The sequence below is a fragment of the Taeniopygia guttata genome, chromosome 1A (assembly GCF_048771995.1).
Source record: "Taeniopygia guttata chromosome 1A, bTaeGut7.mat, whole genome shotgun sequence".
Classification (NCBI taxonomy): Eukaryota; Metazoa; Chordata; class Aves; order Passeriformes; family Estrildidae; genus Taeniopygia; species Taeniopygia guttata.
In genome coordinates this window covers 38597771-38611871 of record NC_133025.1, presented here as the reverse complement: position 1 = coordinate 38611871, position 14101 = coordinate 38597771, and the positions used below count along the sequence as shown (strand labels likewise).

Below are 14101 nucleotides of genomic sequence, written 5' to 3'. Positions count from 1 at the left end.
TTTCACATAATGTCAAGAAATTACTGAATAGCTCCATATATACAGAAAAATCACAGTTGAACTAGCAAATATTTTTATCAACTCTATAAGTATAAACAGTATAAAAAAATGCTTTAAATTCAACATGAACTTAATGTTCTGCTGTCTTTCTGTTAAGTTTGTGAACAGAACAAGTCAGTATTTTAAGGGTACTGACAGTAGTTTCTTGTAAGGATGTCCAGCAGAACTGGTTATAAATACATATATATATAAATACTGCTTTTTCCTTGTATGGAGATATACCAGTCTCTAGAAATTTCCCTGATAATTTAATACAGTGTGACCTAGTTTCAATAATCCTGTAGAATTTTTGATTTTTAACTCCACTTTTTATTCATTTTATTTCTAATTTTGGCAGAGTACACTCTTGCTATATTAGTAATGTCAAGAATTCATAGAAAATGGAATGGTGACATTAAAAATGAATGGATGGTCCACTTCATACATACATACATACATATATATATATATATATATATATATATATATTCTTAAAATAGCAATTGACTCAAGCTCTGCTGTGCTGTCAGTAGCACCACCATAGGGAAGGGTCATTTCAAAAAGGAAGGAGGGATGGAAGACAAGAGACTAAGTGGAAATTCTTCCTTCATAACTGAACTGAGATCTGGAGGAATTTCTTTATATATGGATGCTCCTGTATCTCTGTAAAGCATTGGCAGACACACAGTAAGGTTCAAACTAATGCTGTGTTTGTACTGAAAACCAGCACTTGTGGAGAATTGCTTGGAGATATTTCTTTTCCTGACCATGTACCTTACGAGCTGTGGCCAGTTTATGCTGAATATTATCTTTTACCCTGGAGACAATAGAAAATGCATCAAGGTGGCATGTATCAGATTGCTTATGTCAAACTGCACAGTAAAGTATTTGAATTACTTTTCTTAGAGAAAAGGAGTCACATTTTCAGTCAGGCAAGAGTTTACTGAATACAGTGTAACCTACAGTGTAACCATAGGCAGGTTAAGTACTTTATAAAAGACAGAGAACATTTAAGCACATTCAGGATTTCTGGAGTTCATCTCTGAGTTGCATAAGGCTTCAATTCTTCCTCTAGATAGTCCACCATTGTGGATATAAGACTATACAAGATTATGACTCTATAATGTCAATTTACCACAGTGCTCCCTGTACTGCTACCAAGTACAACCACAAATCATGAAAAACATCTGTAAGTCCCTATAAGCAATTTGTCAGAATACTTTAAAGTACATGTATAATAAATGAAGAACACATGTTTCATAGGAACCAAATGAAACTAGAGCTGCACCGAATGCTTTGCCAGAGACTTGAACAGCTGTGGACATCACCTCTCTCTCCCCCTATCAAGCTTTAAAAGGCATTGTTTTCTTTTTAGCCTGACAGGTGATGTTTACAATACCGTTGATCTTCCTAAAAGACAGATTGCCCGAATATCTCTGTAGAGCACTTCTACCTCCTTAAATGCTGTCTTTTGATTTTCATTTTAGATATTTGGCACTTCCTGCAAATTTACAAACAGTTTTCAATGTACCATCCTTGCCAGTTTCTAAAACCACTATCGTTTAGTTCTGAAAAAATACCATGTTACCTTCTGCATAGCATTTTCTGTCTGGAAGCTACAGTAAAGAAATGGAAATTTTTGTTCATTGGTTATTCTGTTCAGAGTGTGTGCACACAAGAACAGCCCCTCACATACATATTTCAAGGTTCCAGAAAGATTTGTCTGACTTCTATGAGCTTGATGCCTCAACAAGATAGCTTTGATTTCTTGTGTCTAAACACAATATAAGATGGCAGTTCCAAAGTTTCTTTGCCATTATGTTTTGCATCTCATATTAAGGTCACAGCTCCATTGTTATTAGAATGATGATACATTTCTTTACCTGAGAAAAACTTAGCAATCAACCCTTCCACCCAATATCAGTTGAATCTGTCACTGCCATGTAAAACCAGGGCACATAGTTTCATTATGTCTCTAGTCTTCCTAAGCTACTAATTTTTGCTTTTCTTCTCAGATACAAGCTTCCTGCTTCTCTCATTCCTGTTTCAGATTTATTTCCAATAATAAAAATTATCATCATCATCATCATCATTGGGAGTGGAAGATGTTTTCTTTTATAAAATCGCTAGATATTAGCTCCCATAAGTTTCAGTGTCTACAGTGATTTGCCAAACCTAAGGAAGGTGCAAAAACCTTTTTACTTGACTACCATGTCATAAAATGCATTGATATTACATTTTGAGCAACCTTTCAAAATGTTGAATAGTGTTATATTCAAGAAAGGTGAATGAATTCTAAACAATCTTTTACATAAGTCAATCTAGCATTCATTTTAACAGAGAATAGATTTATAGTTTTACCTTGTTTTATCTGCTTGAAAAAGTAGCAGGAATGTAAAACACTTTTTTTTTTTTCTGCACAGAACATATGCAATCATCATTATGTTTTTTTAAACATAACCTGCTGATTATAAAATAGTTTAAATAGCCCCAAGTGTCCCTGAAGAGCTACTGTGTGTTGTGTAAAAGCTGAATAATCCTCCCCATGTCAGAAGGTGACTCTTCAGCTGTTCAGGATCATGAGTTGATGTACTACCACTTGTAAAAAAAATATTCAAAACACAAGAACATACACTTAGGTAAAGATCATTGTGATGGTCTTGGAATTAATCTGCAAGAACTGACAACACTGAAGCCAATCTATCAAGAATGAGTAAAGAAACCTTAGCTTTTACTTAAATCCAAAACACACAGAACACAGCAAATTCACACCAAAGTAGGTTCAATAGAAATATTAATTTTTTACATCCTATTTGGCTCATTTTTCTTTTACAAAGATAGCTTGGAAAAAAGGAATGTGTTCAAATACACTTTAAATATATACTGAATGCACTATTTATATAACACCAGAAGTGCAGCCTGTGCAAAAGTACTCCAAACCATTATTGCTTGGTGTTCTGAATAAAATACTTAAAGTTATTTATGAAGGCACATTGATAGAAGAAAAGATGTCTCAATCATCTGTGTTTCCTTTAATCAACAAAATAGGGGAATTCACTTTGGCCCCTGTACTTAGAAAAATACTACTTTGATTTTCAAAATCTCCTTTTCTGTAATATTTACTCCTAATATTTACATGGTTGTTTCTTCCCATTCAAGCTCCACATCACCTGCAGAAGAAACAGATATATTAAATTAACCTACCCTTTAAATAAATAATAAATTATGGAAGATGACTATTTTTCACTGAATTTAAAAGATCTTGCATGGAAAATAGTGGGGAAAGCTTGTGCAATGACCATTATTGTGAGGGGGAATAAAGAGCAGCAAAAGGCTACCTATTTATACTTTTGAAGCAAAAAATGCAGGTCAAAGGACTTTTTTGCTGCTTCTTAGTCTGGAAAAGTCATTGCACCTGCTGTGAAAAAATAATTTTGACACAGTCTGTATCTCCTTACCTTCCATGGCATCCAGAGAGTCCATCTTTTGCAGTGCTGAATAATTTACAAAACATAAAGGCTGACTACTTCCCTTGGTTGTCAACAGATCCAATACACATTGATGTAAAAATATATATTGTGCCTGCAAGATGTGAATTTAAAGATGATTGATTAGAAGAAAAATCTACTTGAAAAACCAAAAAACATTTTAATTTTTTCTGTAACACCTAGAAAAATCTCAAAGTAACTGCAGTTTAACTCAGCAATCTCAGTACTTCAGTGACCATGCCATATATGTCTGATCTGATTTCAATTATTATGAAACATAATGCTTTAAATTTGCCAAAACATATTAATCCTAAAATATAAAAGTAAGATATATGAAATTAGACTAACCATTACTGAGATTAGTAGACTACTCCACAATTTTCTGTAAATATTTGTTCTATGAAAAGCTATTTTGCCACAAGATGCAGACTGAAGAAACTGAACCACATGAATGTAAGATCTATATAAGAAAATTTTCCTCTTTCTACCATAGAGGAAACCAGCAGGGTGCACTCAAATGCAGAAGTTCAAGTAAATCTACACCTATATGTTGTATATGTTTGTTCCAGTGCTAGGAGCAAATTAACCCAGTATTTTGAGTGATATTTCAAGAGCCGTAGTCTCATTTTTAACATATGATAGCACAAAAAGTGGGCAACTAAAGTTAATTTGACACTTTCAAGGACATAATGTCTGAAAAGAAGAAAACAAAATAAGGCAATGTAAGAATGAGATAAAGGAATGAAAACAGATAGAAATATAATAAATAGATTAAGCATATATTCACATAGGAGAAGTATTGTATATGGAGATGCAGAAAATAAGCCAGGTACATTCAGATTGGAAGAGACCTCTTGAGATCACCTGGTGCAACTACTCACTGCTCAAGCTGGGTTAGCTAGAACATTTTGCACCAGGACCTTGTTGAGATGGATTTGGAATATCTGCACCAAAATCATACTCTTACTCTTGACTTTTGAAATACTTATATAATTTTTTCACTCAATAATTGCTATTTGTTTCAGAACTGCCATCAGTTTGGAATTCAAATGTCTCAGATGTATGAGACAAATTTGCTTACATGGATAAGAGTTACTGTCACAGCTCCAGAACTGTGGGTAATTAAAACAACTATTCACAGGCCTTCTGAAGCATGCAGCACCATTAAACCTTTCAATAACCTTCTTACTGAAATAATACCATGATATTTCTGCAAACTAGCCTTTTTACTTGTCAAGAAAATAAACTTTAATATGTCTGCTGAATAAACATGGATTTCTAGAATGAAGGTCTTAAATTTCAGAGGAGTTTAGATTGGTTATTCCAGTTCAGAACGTAGCCTCTGAAAGCTCTGTAATCTCTTGCACTCATACAGCTACTTCTGATGATGAAAAAATGAAGATCTTTTTGGATTTGCCAGGGGAGAGTGAAGCAGGCTAACTTGGCTATTTATGTGTAACTAGTTATGTTCTCAGTTAGAAACAATGACAGTCTTAACTATTCTCATCCACTGGCTACAGTAACAGATTGTGAGTCTGTTAGCAAAAGGAACATTATTCTGAAGCTATAAACAAGCAAAATACGTCTGAGAGCAAGCAGCTTTTATTTATTTTACTCATAGATCTTACAGACAGTTTGACTGAGAGGTTTCTATACTGAGTTCTGGGAAGGAATTGCTCCTCTCTTTTATATTTTATGCTGATCACATAAAATCTGATTAACAGGCAACTCAACAGTGTTTTATAACAGAACTCTCAGAACAGCTTGACTTTTGAATCCACCATAAAACTTTACAAGATTGATTCCCTTTGGGCAAGTTTTGTTGCTGATCCGACATTTCAGTCTTGCAAATATGAGCTAGAAATGACCTGGACAGAGAACAGGCTATCTCAGAATTTTGCAGCTAGCATACACATGGATACTTGATTTGTTAGGAAATCTGAACTCTGACATCATCACCTTGTATTGCATTTTGGCACACCTTTCCCTAGCCCCTGACAAAACATTCAAATGAAGAGATACACAAAAATGATGCATATTTTAAAAACATACAATAATATTATCACATATCTCACTTTTTAAATATTTTATTTTGGGAGTGTTCCCTTTAAATTGCCTTCCAGCCTTTGACTTATTTCTAGATGATTCTACTTCTAGTCAAAAAAGTAAAATAAGAACCAAAAAGTATTCCCAGAATTCATCATCACAAGAAAGTACTGGCAATTGTTTACCTGCATCAAAACTTCAAAAGGAAAATTTAGAGCACATGGTATCCAGACTGCACCTTACAAGATACATCATATCAGAATATCACCAGAAGGTCCCATAAAATCTTCTGAAGAAGGATGAACTGCTTCTGACAAAATTTTTATATATTCTGAAAAACTTTTTATATATTCTGATGTGATATGGAATAGTAGAATTTCATTCCAAATGGAGCAAATCTCCTTACATTAAAATCAGTTTAAATTCATCAGTCATGTTGAAGTTCATTCTGAAAGTATTCATCCGTACTGAGAAGTTGGTAAGTCATGCTGTGGACTCAAAGGCTTCAGGCTGCCCTGGGTTAGATCTGGCCAGCAGGAGACTCATGCCAGAAGCTTTGCCCAAATAAAGCTGATTTCCATTTCACTGGGCATTTAGGATCAGCTTAAAATTCTTCTATTATTCCTTTACATATTGTCAGAATTCCAGATACAGCAAGAGGAAGTCTTCCTCACCAGCAGGTCATCACTGACTTATATCCATACAAAATAAATCTACCAGAAATGTACTTTTTTTAGACCCAAAACCCACCATTGATTTTGAACAGTTTGAAATCTGTGATTAAATCCATCCATATGTGCTATTTTATTTAAAGCAATTGAAAAAGAATCAATGAATCAATAATGAGTTCAAGAGTAGATGAATATTTTAAAGTTTGGTGGACTATGCCACATATGCATATACGAAAAAATACACTAATGTAGTAGTAAATAAAGTAAATAAAGTAGTAAATAAAATCAAATTAAGTGGAGAATAAGTGAATCTATTTTTAGTATAACAATTTTTCTGCACCCAAAACTTGAAATAAACTTTCTTAGAGACTGAGAAATCATTATTTTAAAAATAAATATCACTCTTTTCAGCACCTGTCAAGACTTTGCTGGCTAAGTGTACTTAGGTGGATACAGACACTATGCTTCCACAATGCTTGAAATAAATAAAAGCAGGATTTGGTAGAAAATGTATTATACAGCTGATTGTTATGAGTGTTTTCTAGTCTTGTTTTGTAGGTCACTTGAAGAGATGACTAATTTTTCAACAACATGAAATCAGAATAGATAAATCTTACCAGGTTTTGTACCATACACATCCTTTCACTTCTTAGCTCAGCTACAAGTCCATAGATATCCACAAAATCGTGGTCATTTACATGTTGGGTTAAATGATCAAGTGCAATATAAACACCTGTTCTTCCAACACCAGCACTGCAAACATGATAAACAACACAAAGCTTTTATGTTAATGCTTTCAGTATTTTCTTAGAATATTCTGAATAAATTGTTTATTGTGAAAAGAAAAACTTTTGAAGCAAAACTTAAGTATTTTTTTCAGTATTTACATGTTGTGAATTCCTTTCTGAATTGGATCAAGTGAAATCTGGATTTGAGCCATTTTCTATTTTTGATTTCACATTTTCATAAATTTTGATTTCTCATTTTCATCAGATAAGCGAGATATTACTTATTTATATTTTCATGTGTCCCAAACCTTTTTGAGTGGGAAAAAAGATAGTAAGGCTTTTCTGTGAGTTTTCTAGAGCTCATTAATTGAGAGCAAAAACAATCACAAGATTTTGTGAAATCACACTGGGATTCTGTAATACTTTTGGGATTTGAGACAAAACAACATGGGATCTAGCAAAAAAAATGTAAAAGAAAATACTTTTGAAAGGAGGATGAGTATGCAACATGTGCTGGTAGGTAGTTTTATTTCCTGGTCTTAGAATGAATATCATTTCCAAATAAGTATCAGACTTCTCTGCAATTGGTGTAATAAATGCAGGGTATACTACTGCAGATAATCAAGAAATATATAGAAGAACTCTTGAGCTTGCAATTTCTAATGAGAAAGAAGTAATGAATGAGTTTTCTGGATATGAGAATACACAGTAATGCTTTATAACCATCAGGAATTTGAGCACAGGTGGAGTATCACACCCATGCTGGTCCCTTTACATATCTCCCTTCTGAAAAAAAATTATAGAGTTCCTTGCAGAGAGTCCCCACAGAATATAAATGTCCTAAAAGCATGAGGACCATGTTGTTCTCTCCTGTCATAATCTCTCTGGTCCTTGCAGTAGAGGGAAATGTTTATCAAAGACAACAATATTAAATATCTAAGGTTTTACTACCCTTTGTGGGTGGCACCCATAGGATGCTGAGGACAAATTAAAAGAATTCCAATGCATGATAAAGTGGAAAAGATTTGTAGGATCAAAGCCATCTTTTCCTTCCACTTATTTCCAGACTCACACCAAGTGAGAATGGGCAAAGACTCAGTAGCAGACCTATGAGTTCAGACCCCTTTTAATGAGCTTGCCCACTCACTGAGTGGGAACACTGACCTGCACAAAATGCAGGTCACACTCATTGGTTTCCTTAAGACCTAGGCCTCCCCACACACTCTTTCAAACAGAAGTTTTAGGGTGTTAATGAAACCAGTGGAAACTATGACAGCTGAACACCTCTAACCACCAGACCATTTATTTAAGAGCCTAAATATAGGTTTTAACTTTTACAGGCATCCAAGTTTGAAAGCTGGCCTATGCAAACCTTTATTTGTATTTGTCATTCTCTCTTCAAATAGTTTCTTCCTTATGAAGACATGTGCATTTAAAATATATTTTTAATACTTGCTTCTAAAGAAGAACTCTAATTATCATAATATAAACCAATACATATAATTTGCTATTCCTCTTCTTATGATTAAAGAGGAAAATGAAGAAAAATCCAGCAGTACTTTATGGTAATTTTTGGAGCAATTATTTCCCCTGACATCACCTCAATGAACTTCCATAAACAGAAGAACAGACACTGGCATTTTACCTTCTGGAAAGGAGTAAGAAGGACTGCTAGAACTGCTTATCTGTACACTCAGTCTTTGTGGCTGTTCTTCTGGCAACTTCCCTGTGCATTATTATGGACTTGAGATTCAAAGCTACTGAACAATGACTTGGTGAATATACTTACCTGCAGTGAACCACCATTGGTGTGTTATCATGTGCTCGACTTGCACGGATAAATTTTACAAAATGGATAATTGGTGCAGTAGTTTCAGGGACTCCATGTTCTGGCCAAGAAGTGAAGTTACACTGCCGCACCATCATGCAGTCTCCATGCTGAAAAATACATAATAATGCAATTTTTACACAAGAAATGCTACAGAAGATTCAGTAAGGTACATGTAACCTTATCAGTAATTTCATGTTAAAAAATGAAGTTAGGATAGCATAATAATTATAAGATTACTGACATGGAGAGATAATTTGATGCGCATAGAACTTCTGACACTTTTTTTGAGGGATGGCATCAAGTCTGTGTTTCAGGAAGTATTAGTGATTTCAATAGTGATTCTTCATTTGACTTAAGTCATCATATAATATGTATATCTATATATCTCTAATTTGTAGATTGCAGATTGAAGTTTCTATGGCTCATTTAGAAATTTAGTGAGCTGGGATGACAAATTTGTTCAGGAAAAAGCCTGAAAAACCACTCTAAGTCTGATCTGATGTGGTAAAGGCAAACACACACACACTGGGTGAACACAGATATATATTCTTTCATGTTCTTTCCATCAGAGCAGCAGCAACAGCAACCTCAAACAAGAGGTTATGATCTAATACCCAGATTACTTTTGAAGGACATAAAAATGAAAGAATAGGATCATGCCAAAGGCGTGTCCACATCAATATGCTCTTTCCAACAGTAGTCAAGAAAAAATGTTAGGGAACATTATAAAACATGACAACAATGTAGCTGTAGTTCCCCAGAATATCCTTTCCATTCTTGATTGTTTGTGACTTGTGAACTGCCTCAGTGAAAGACAGTAAATGGAAATTTAATAGTACTCATCAGTATTTTCTTCTACTAATTTATATAGATTTTTTGAATCCCTGTAAGTTTTTAGCCTTCACAATATCCTGCAGCAAGGAGTACCACAGTTTAATCAACTGTTGTGCAATGAACCAGTTTCTATTTACTCAAATTGCTTTTGAAACAATCACTTCCTTCTTTCATATTGCAAGAAATACTGAACATCAGTGAACAATTATGTATAGCAACTACTTTGTAGTTGTACTATTATTTTTAAACTGAGCAACATAAAAATGGAAGACAAATTCACAATGGCAATGATTTGAGTTGTTTGCTTCACATATGCTTTTTATCTTCACTGGAAGATCATCGCCATTCACCCTCATGTGAATGGATGTACAGTCTTAACACCAGCAATACAACACATTTAATGACATGCTTATAAAGGGCATAGCATTTTGTGCAGGGTAGTTTGGCTACAGTATATGAATCACCTAGTCAATTCAGATTATCTTCTTTTTAGCATCACCCTCGTTAGCACAAGTGACTTGGCATTTCACTATAATTCACTTTTATTCTAAATAGTCCTTTTTCCAGTCTTGTTTCTCTATGTTCTATTTTTAGCAGAAAAAAAGGTTTATCTTCTCTCAATCATTTTTAAATGTTCAGTTCCCCTGTACTATGTGCACAACATATCCCTGTGGGGTGACTGCTGAGACCAGCCCCCACCGCTGTGTGCTCTTTGTCATATGCACATGCCACAGGATAGCAATGCCTGCATTAGCATGGCCAATTTCAGGTCCTAGGATATGGCTGCACTACATACAACACAAATAAATTCTGGGAGTGCCAAAGAAAAGTGACTTAATTTTGGATCTTTATTCCCAGATTGCTTTTTGAGCCCACCTGCTGTTTCGAGTCATCCAGTGCGTGGAAACTGTAGTTGTGGGTCATGACAAAGGTGCAGAGCTCTGCTGTAGCCCTATTCCTCCTTCCCAGCACAAAGAGTAGGAGTAATACTGATAATTCTCATTCATATTGGGTGAATCTCCTGGGGGTGGAGGCCAATGGCGGGTGGTACAATGCAAAACAGCTGCACCAGAGAATCTTGCCCTTTTATCTGAGAGGGATACATTCAAAGGGATTTGTCTGATCCCAGAATGGTTAGAATTACTCCTTTCTAGAACAGACACCAATGTGTCCAAGTAGAAACTTCACCTCCCACCTGACGAGAAGTTCAGTAAGCTTAATAGGCCCTTGATAGCATATTGAGCTCTTTGTGACTGAAATTCTCAGGCAATAAAACATGAATGAAAATAAAATACAGGACAATCAGGCAGTACAATGCATATGCACTAAAAGATTAAAAGAATATTGAGAGAGCAGTTGGGTGGGATCTAGCATATCTGATGTTCTTTTGGGTGTTGGATGAATTTTTTTCGATCAACTTCCAGTGCTGGCTTACCCTTTCAATTTTTAGGTCTCTGATGATCCAGTCTATTTGAATATCTTCCATCAATTTTGTAATCACTATATCCCCAAACACAGTCACTGGTTTATTATCTTCTGGCCAGTACTGATGACATCTTATCTGCAGGGAGATGATTACTAATTAATTAACAATTATCATGTTATAATCTTGACAGAAACTACATACAGAATGTCCAATTATATCAAATGCTTTTAATTGGTTTACTAGTAACTTACACGTCCTTTTTCAAAGCATTGTGTGAGCATCACAAGTGTTTTAGCTCTTGTCTCCCACACCATTCTCCAGAAATCACCCACTGTTCCTGGTAATGGTCCCTGAGTTGCAATAAACTCATTTGGACATAAATAGCCCTGAGAAAGAGAAAATGTTTAATACACAATGGTTTGCAAGGAAACAAAAGTGTTTGCATGTGACTCATAGTTGTGCCTGTATCTACCATGACCAAGGCTAAAACCTTGTCAGACATACTAAGCAAATTGGCATATGCCTAAATAGTCGCTGCATGGCAAGCTGCCTTGGAAAACTAAGAAAGAAATGGATTTTTTTGGTAGTCCAGTTACGAACCAATTATTCTACTAAAATATGGGAAGTGTCATGGTAATAGAAATGCATTTAGCAGAGATATTACCGGGACATCAGGTCATCACATCCCATTTAAAAGAATCTAAGCCTTCATATTATACTTACTGCAGATCCAGCTAGAGGCCACCAAAAACTAAATCAAGAGGTGCCCAGCAGAGTAGAATCAAATAGTGCTAAGAAGCAGTAGAGCCAGGGAAACAAATAAGGAGCCGTCTGAGAGCCAGTGCAAGTCATACACACACTAATGACCTTGTTCTTTGGTGATTGTCTGAGGTCTGCTGTAACCTGGGCCTGAAGCTCATTGAAATAAATGATCTCCAATTCAAGGTTTTCAAAAAACCTATTGAATGTGTCGACTTTTATTTTAATGTTGGCTTTTGCTGTTTGGTTAATTTATAAATCGGTGTAAAACTCGGGAAGAAGGAAATTTATTGAAAAAATCTATAGATGCTCTGAGAGTTTCACATGGATCTGGTACTATGGTTCCTCATAGAAAAGAATTACACCTACAGGAACTATTGTGTACTACAGAAATTCTAAAATAAGAACAATAGCAATAAATTTATGCCACTGATCTAGCAGTTTATAATATCAGAGTTCTGCTTATTGCTCAAAACAACAGACACAGTGGTTTATAGCACCACCAAAGCTTCTTGTTGGAATTATAGCCCTATAATTCACAGCTGCCTGTTACTTACTCCATGTATAATATAAAGAACAGGTGGCAGTGGCAAACTACGTTAATCCTCCTTAGTTTAAGAGCGAGGTGAGAAACTATAATTCAGGGATGCAAAGCTCATAGATCAGTTACTGACTTTAACCAATGAAAGTCAAAGTAGCAGCAGAATTCCCATTTGTTGAAACTATGTACAAGACTTCTCTTTTCCTCTCTTTACAAGTGTGCATATGTAAACAGGCCTAGCTAATCAGGTAAGTAAATACACATACATATTGCATGTTTACAGCTATATGCGTTTATATATTTATATATCTACAAACATGGAAAGTGAGAGCAGATAAAGGGCAAAACTTTAGCCTTGAGAAACTGTAACACTGGAATTGTCTATTCACTGATGAATGGTCATCCCAAATGTATGCACACAAGCAAAACCTCAACAGGGAACACTGTAGCTGGCATTTGCTGCAGCTTTTTGGAAGTTGCTCTTAGTGTTCTCTAAGACTTGGCCTGTCAGTGACAGGAAGGGTAAAGACTAGACCATGCTCCAAGATGCCTCTACTTTCCTTCTCAGTCGTTCTGTGTAGTCCCAGCATCATGGGGCATGGTTCTTCCTATCTGCTAACTCTCACAACAAAGACATTGTGGGAATAAATACCATTTGCTCATAAGAGAGGAAGATTCTCTCAGCTGTACTGCTTATTCTCAACAATGCCTCTTAGTTACCTGCAAACAACTATTTCTACTTTCCTTTGTGTCATCTGTTTTGACTACACTCTGCATGTCTTGCTACATGTTTGAAAAGTATTTAATACAAATCAAATGTTGAACTCATGTGAGATCACTGCTAGAAGAGATTAGATGCATAAATATAATTCACACTTTGAACAGGACAAAAATAAGATTAAAATATAAATAAATAATTTACTGAGAGTACACAATAAGAAAATGGGAAAGTCTGGGAAGAAAGATGAGGATGAAAAATATAGTATTCCCTTTCCTCTTCAAGAAGCCTACTTTTATTTTCCTCCATCATATCTTTCACAGAATAAGAAGGAGCATCCCAAAACTGTTAGCCATTTCTACGAAAGTTTTCAGTTCAGTTATCTTTGCATTGTCCTATTCATATACAACAACTTTGACTCCTGAATCAAGAGACCAAATAACACCTATCTAAACAATTTACATCAGTGGGAGCTCCACTGTTGCCATTTATGAAAATGGTATGAGATAATTTATACAAAGCAACTTGCTGGACACAGTTTTGATTATTTTTGGAAATAATTTCTTAGCAATTAAAATGGCATATATATTTTTTTAACTTCCCATGTTTAGTACCACAGGAGTCACTTGAACAAAGTCATGCCAAGAGTGGCTATAGTGAATGAAAGAAAAATTAGAATCCTGATTTTGTCACTCTTCTACCAGAAAACAAATACAGTAAAAATGTGAGAGACTTTCTACTTACAGACACATAGCTGGCATTAATGTAGTCAGATCCAGGAATACCAGCATCAGGCATCAGCTTTACTCTGTTGTTATTATCTATCATGGAAGTAAGGTCTAGTTAACTAAAATATTGGTTCAAAAACCATGAAGCATGTAAAAAGTGTACCTGGAGTGCTAAGAAATCAAAAATACTGTTATTAACAATAACAATATTTAATGGAGTAGAACACTAATTACAAAGGTAATTTAACCTTTTTCCATTACTTTATGGTCTTTCTTCAATATTCCAAACATG

General features: G+C 35.0%; 1 protein-coding gene across 5 annotated transcripts in view; it reads right to left on the bottom strand.

Moving 5' to 3' along the window:
- Window positions 1-2740: 2740 nt before the first annotated feature.
- The window catches only part of PTPRQ (protein tyrosine phosphatase receptor type Q), a 120280-nt gene continuing 108919 nt past the window's right edge, over window positions 2741-14101 (bottom strand). For all 5 annotated transcript variants that reach the window (XM_041713047.2, XM_030260334.4, XM_072923113.1 and 2 more), the window contains 7 exons: window positions 13826-13902; window positions 11315-11449; window positions 11073-11198; window positions 8762-8910; window positions 6862-6997; window positions 3498-3621; window positions 2741-3209 (listed from right to left, as the gene is read on the bottom strand). In XM_041713047.2, the coding sequence (XP_041568981.2) occupies window positions 3172-3209; window positions 3498-3621; window positions 6862-6997; window positions 8762-8910; window positions 11073-11198; window positions 11315-11449; window positions 13826-13902 (785 nt within the window). In that variant the 3' untranslated portion in view covers window positions 2741-3171. The remainder of the gene's footprint in view (window positions 3210-3497; window positions 3622-6861; window positions 6998-8761; window positions 8911-11072; window positions 11199-11314; window positions 11450-13825; window positions 13903-14101) is intronic.